The sequence below is a fragment of the Olea europaea genome, unplaced genomic scaffold, assembly GCF_002742605.1.
Source record: "Olea europaea var. sylvestris unplaced genomic scaffold, O_europaea_v1 scaffold1791, whole genome shotgun sequence".
Lineage (NCBI taxonomy): Eukaryota > Viridiplantae > Streptophyta > Magnoliopsida > Lamiales > Oleaceae > Olea > Olea europaea.
In genome coordinates, this window is record NW_019235648.1 from 55,132 (window position 1) to 61,345 (window position 6,214).

Below are 6,214 nucleotides of genomic sequence, written 5' to 3' on the forward strand. Positions count from 1 at the left end.
AAAAGTAAAGGTATTGCTTCTATCTTTGAAGATTTTGTCCTTGGAAACAAATTATGTCCAGCTCCAAAACTCTGATCAAGTTGTGTGGAAGAACTATTGGTATCTTTGGTCATCAAAAGATGGGGAAGTATATTTAGCTTTGATTATGTGGCTTAGATGTAGTATCCTTTGCACACAGAACATCAACTGGGATTTGAGTCCCAAGAGCTCCCATGAGATCAACCACCACTCACTGAGAAAATTAATTTAGTTTAGATTTTGACATGTAGAGTAAAGTCACCCATCCATTTATTAAATACACAAATAAGATCACGTGTGTATGATTTACATGTGAAGAGAAGTTCAAAATGTCATTTCAAAAACAAGGAAGCATAAAAGGTAAATTTATTCATGTAAAATTTTGGAATGAAAAAATAAATAAATTTGATACATAGATTCTTTCCAACATGAGTCTTGCATCATAAGTAACCTTAGTTCGTTGAGAAAATTGAGGTTATCTATGTAATGTATAGCTCATTTTGGTACTTAGTAAATAGAGAAGAGCGGAACATGAGATATGAACAACCAGGTCCTGGAAATTATTTCTTGAATTAGAATTAAATTTTGAGGAGAACAGGGGATTATAATCCATAAGCATTTTAATTAAAGCCAGCAGATATGCAAACTCTGACACCAGTGGCACATGAAAATATTTTCTTATCCATGCACATGGTGTGTGTGTGTGTGTGTGGGGTTATGGCCCTACATGTAAAAGGAACTATATTAAGATATCAAGAAAATAATTGATTACATTGGAGGGACAAAAAGGATATATATTTTTCTTTAGTAGGAAGGATTACTTCGTTTCGGTCTTTCCTCACTACCATACCCATTTGTGAGCTTTGGAGAATATAGTGTGTTATATGCTGATTATAATTCGTTACAATTGGGTTACAATTTATAGGCTATTAGCCATGAGATAAACTAGGAACTACAAACAACTTTTCCCTTTGAAATAGGGATACTCTCCTAGAATTTAAAAATTAAAAATTTGAATATGGAAACTTATCTTATAAACACTCCTAACTATTTGGAGTAGATGAAATTATATCCTCCAACACCCCCCCCATCTCAAGCTGGTGAGTAGGTATTGTCCATTCCCAGCTTGGTAATGATGGCCTGAAACATTGGATTACTTAACCCTTTAGTAAGTACATCTGCTAGTTGAGCCTATGAGGATACATAAGGCATGCTAATCAAACCACTATCCAACTTCCCCTTTATGAAGTGCTTATCTACCTCTATGTGCTTAGTTCGATCATGTTATACTGGGTTGTGTACAACGCTAATTGCAGATTTACTATGACAATAAAGTTTCGTGGGACCATCCTAGTTAATCTTTTAAGTCTTCCAGGACGATCTCTAACCATAGCAACTCACAAACTCCTTGAGCCATTACTCAAAACTCAGATTCTAACTCGATCTGGCTACCGCATTCTATTTCTTACTTCACTATGTTACTAGATTTCCACTAAGAAAGGTACAATATCCTGAAGTGGACCTTCGATCAGCTATTGATCCAGCATAATCTGCATCGATGTAGGCTTCAGGTGATAGACTAGCATTTCTTCTATATAAGATACCTTTCCCTGGAGTTCTTATAAGATAATGTAAAATCTTATAGGCCGCTTGAAGATGAACTTTTTTGGATTATACATAAATTAGCTTAATATACTTACAGCATATGCAATATCTGGCCGTGTATGAGAGATATAAATGAGCTTACCAACCAATCACTGATACATCTCTTTATTAACTCAATATTCCCTTCTGCTTCTCTGAGCTTGTGATTCGATTCAATAGGTGTACTTGTTGGTTTACTTGCTGACTGCCTAGTGTCCTTCAAGAGATCAAGAATGTATTTTTGCTGAGAGATGAAGATTCTGTGCTTTGAATGAACCACTTCGATGCCTAGGAAATATTTGAATCCTTCCAACTCCTTTATTTCAAACTTAGTAGTTAACTTGTGCTTTAAATCTTCTTTCTTTTGCTCCTCATTTCCGGTTACTATGATGTCATCAACATACACTAAAAGAGCAGTAACACCCCCTATCTTTGAGTGTTTGATAAATAGTTTATGATCTCTCTGACTTTGTTTATAGCCATTTGTCAGCATTACCTAGGAAAATCTACCAAACCATGCTTTAGGTGATTGTTTTAGTCCGTATTACGCCTTCTTCAATCTGCACACCTTGCTGTTTGGTAGTCCTTTTTCGAATTTTGCTGATACATCCATGTATATTTCTTCCTATAGATCTCCATGTAGGAATGCATTTTCCACATCAAACTATTGAAGTTGCCCATTTTAATTAGCTGCTAGTGACAATAGAATTCTGATTGTATTCATTTTTGCCACTGGTGCAAAATTTTCTTGATAGTCCACTCCATATGTCTGAGTATACCATTTAGCAATGAGCCTAGCTTTATATCTTTCCATTGATCCAACGATTTTGTATTTTATTGTGAAGACCCATTTGCATCCAACTGTTTTTTTTTTCCTTAGGTAAATCCACCAATTCCCATGTCTTGTTCTTCTCTAGAGCCTGCATTTCAACATTCATGGCATATTTTCAATTTTCTCATTATAATGCCTCACCCAAGGTGTTAGGAATGGATATAGTGTTTGAGCTTATGAGAAAGTTTTTATGAGATGGTGAACATTTTCCAAATGACACAAAAAGTGAGAGTGGATATAATGCTTAGTACATTCCCATGGTTTCATTCTAATGGCAATAGGTCGGTTATTATCATAATTTGAGTTAGAATTTGTAACCTCATTTCCATAATTTGAGTCAAACTCTTGAACTTGCTTTGGTTCGAAAACTACTGATTTCCTTCTTGAATACACTTGAGAATACTTGGTGTTAGCACGAGTTTCATTATCCTCATTTATAGATTCAAGAACCCCTTTTGTAGTTTCATTTTGTTCGAATTCCACATGGTCGATACCTGCTACAAGAGCAATGGTGGGTGTTTTTGTTTTTGTTTCTACATCCTATTTTTCAATGTTCAGATGTAGTGGCTATAGGTGTTGTTCTAGCAGAAAGGTCTAGTAGGAGCAAGTCCTGCAACTCCTTATCTTCCATAACTGTCTTCCCCTAAAGATAAGGTTTAAACAGTATCCTCATCAAATGTAACATCAGTTGAGATATATGTCTTCCCAGTGGAGGAATCATAGCATTTGTATTTTTTGTGTAGACGAATACCCTATGAAAACACACCGTCGTGCACGGTGATCCAATTTTCCTCTATTTGGATGGTGAATATGCGCAATAAAGATACAACCAAATATTTTTGGAACAAGAGAATTTGTTGTGCTAGTCAGGGAAGAATTTTGAGAGAATTTCATGGGGCTTTCAAATCCTAGGACTCAAGAGACATATGATAATTTATGGATAATTCCCTCCTTTTGGAAGTAAGGAGAGATAATATTTGATTAAAGTAATCCCTAATGGTCTTATCTGAACTTTTTGACCTGTACGCCAAATTGATTCTTGATTATGTTGTGAAATATAGGATATATGGAACTCACATCAGACTTAGATTTCAACAACAAAAAAATCCAAGTAACTTTAGTGCAATCATAGAGGAAACAAACCAACGAGCTCCAGAAATATTAAGAATAAGAGAAGGGCCCCATATATCACTATGAATCAATGAGAAAGGAATGGAGCATCTTTTATTACTCATAGGAAAGGATACACGTCTATGCTTAGAAATTTCAAAAACATCATAATGGAACTTCTCCTTATCTATCCCTTTAAACAACGAAGGAAATATAATTTTAAGGATTCCAAAAGAGGGATGTCAAAGCCGTTGACGTTGTAACCAAATTCAATCTATATTAGGCAATGAGTGTCTTGAAAAAAAGGTAAGGGTAATTTGCTCATACTTCCGTCCAAGTGTTAGATGTTTTAAGAAGGTATAGCTTGTTGTCCTCCTTAGCATGTCCAATCGTCATCCCTGAATCCTAGTTCTGAAATACACAATGAGTTCCATAGAAGAATACCTTGCAATTCATGTCTATTGTAAGTTCATAGATAGATAAAAGATTGGTAGATATCTTGGGAACATGAAGCACATTTTTAAGGACAAACAAGGGATAGATTCGAATGTTTCCAAAGCCAGCAAAAGTGGTTAAGGAGCCATCTAAAGTGGCTATTTTTCTCTTACTAGGACATGGAATGTAGGTGCTAAATGAACTATAAAGATTGCGACATGTTTACAAAGATTACTTCATCAAATCTTTATTCTTCAATTCTACCTAACCAGGAAGGTACTAAGGTTTGTAGCAGTATTTCTCCTCCTCGTACATATTAAACGAACACTTTTGGCATTCCAGTGATTAGATAAGTATACTTCAAAATTTATTTCTATGGATCGTCAAAAACCATAGGAAGGTTTATCATTAGAAGTTAGCAAAAATATTCCAGTAACTATATAGTTTATATCATATGCGGCCCTATGTCTAGTGCATATGCATAAACCATTTTAATTTTGTGTACAACTATCACAGTATATAAAATTAGCCTGCTTCATTCAAATCAGTGACGTCGCAAGCAGCTATGCAAAGATTCATAGTTAAAGAACATGACCCAAGCAGGTAATTGGAAAAGATTCAAATCACAATCTCCTAAGTACAATAATCACTCCTATATAAAAAGAAGAATATTATTCACCAGAAAATTTAGGGAAAATGTTTCCAATTTTCCCCATATTACTTGTCATTTGGTAGCTTGATAATATTGATTGCATCATCCACGTGTCTATAAGATATTCCAACACTATCAGCTAATACCTGAATTAAATCAAGTAAATCGTCTATAAACAAAGCAGTAATGAGCATATCGAATGTTGCAAAGATATTTCAATAACATCAAGAAACTTGAGAATATGTAAAACTCATCAAGACACTGTGTACAAAATTTAATTTCTTGAATGGATCAATATCATAGTATATAATTCAATCATGTATTTGGAAGAGCGAAAAAATTAAAATTGGTAGTGCTCTGAGAGAAAAGCATTCTGGAATAAGGTCATTCTAGTTATCTCTATTCTTGAAAAGTCTATAAGAAATCATTGAAAACTAACATTTTATATCTTATCACAGATCCTACCTTATAAAAAGCTGTGCACGATGGCAAGAAAGTCCACCAATTGGCAGCATCATGGCATGAGTAGATGTCCTCAACTCCATACTTTTCTCTAGCCATTTTCCCAACATTTAATTAGCATCCCGTATTGGCCCACCTAAGTGTTCTGTAACAAGTTCAACTAGTCTCTGTACAATGCAATATTGACGATCCATCCCAAATCATCCTAACGGATCCGAGATTCTTATCATAAATATATATAGATATACATCATCTAATTTATATCATCCTCCCCTTTAAATGACTATAAATTACTACAAGGTCTCAAAAATACAAATGATCATTTATCCCCAAAAATAGTTAAGATTCCTCATATGACTACTTTCCATTACACAATATAGTAGCATTTACCTATTCTTATCTTGCAAGACATAACGAGAGATATTTCCCATATATACATTAAAGGATCATATAATCTCACATATAATTTGGTGCTTAGGTAATTATGTATTACTTTCCTCCAAATGTATATAGATAGAACCCTACAAAATCATTAAAACTCTAATTTCAAAGGGGTACATGTTCACTGTTGTACTCTAATGGGTACTAGGTTACATGCACCATCGTACCAACCCAACAACTTATAACATTTTAACCATTACATCATCGCAACTAACATATTTAGGTACCAGTCATTTTTAAATCTATTAAAATATTCTTTTATCATTTTAGGTTACAAACATACTAGTAGAAAGAGCTTGAGAGCCTGTTGATTTCTATCACCATGCGACATGATCATGCATGCGGAATATGCATGATATACTGAGGCATAAACCATAAAAGATTTTCAAAATCTTGCTTTAGTGGACTAGACATGTGTTGTGCACTGATTGAAGATACCAGCTAAGTGTCGAACCCACCACCAAGGTAACTTTGACCTGCTTTGAGTGTGACATATTTTTATAAAAATTTTGACAGGGTTTCCTTTGAAATATGGATTAAGACCATTTGAAAAAAAAAAAAGACCAAATTTCTCAAATCTGTCCATATAATTTAAAATAAGGTACAACGGCCCCTTCAAA

At 34.4% G+C, this 6,214-nt stretch overlaps 1 protein-coding gene across 1 annotated transcript; it reads right to left on the minus strand.

Annotated features, from left to right (window-relative positions):
• Positions 1-1,110: 1,110 nt before the first annotated feature.
• LOC111378236 (uncharacterized mitochondrial protein AtMg00810-like) lies at positions 1,111-2,155 on the minus strand. Its single transcript, XM_023001405.1, has 3 exons — positions 1,719-2,155; positions 1,501-1,636; positions 1,111-1,209 (listed from the first exon to the last, which is right to left on the minus strand). The coding sequence occupies exons 1-3, from the start codon at positions 2,153-2,155 to the stop codon at positions 1,111-1,113; spliced, it is 672 nt and encodes a 223-aa protein (XP_022857173.1).
• Positions 2,156-6,214: the final 4,059 nt, after the last annotated feature.

Coding starts and splice junctions, on each gene's coding strand:
- LOC111378236 (XM_023001405.1), bottom strand. CDS start 2,155: ATGCTGACAAATGGCTATAAACAAAGTCAGAGAGATCATAAACTATTT. Junction 1,637..1,718: donor GGCCAGATATTGCATATGCT/GTAAGTATATTA, acceptor TTATCTTATAAG/AACTCCAGGGAAAGGTATCT. Junction 1,210..1,500: donor CCTTTCTTAGTGGAAATCTA/GTAACATAGTGA, acceptor GTATCCTCATAG/GCTCAACTAGCAGATGTACT.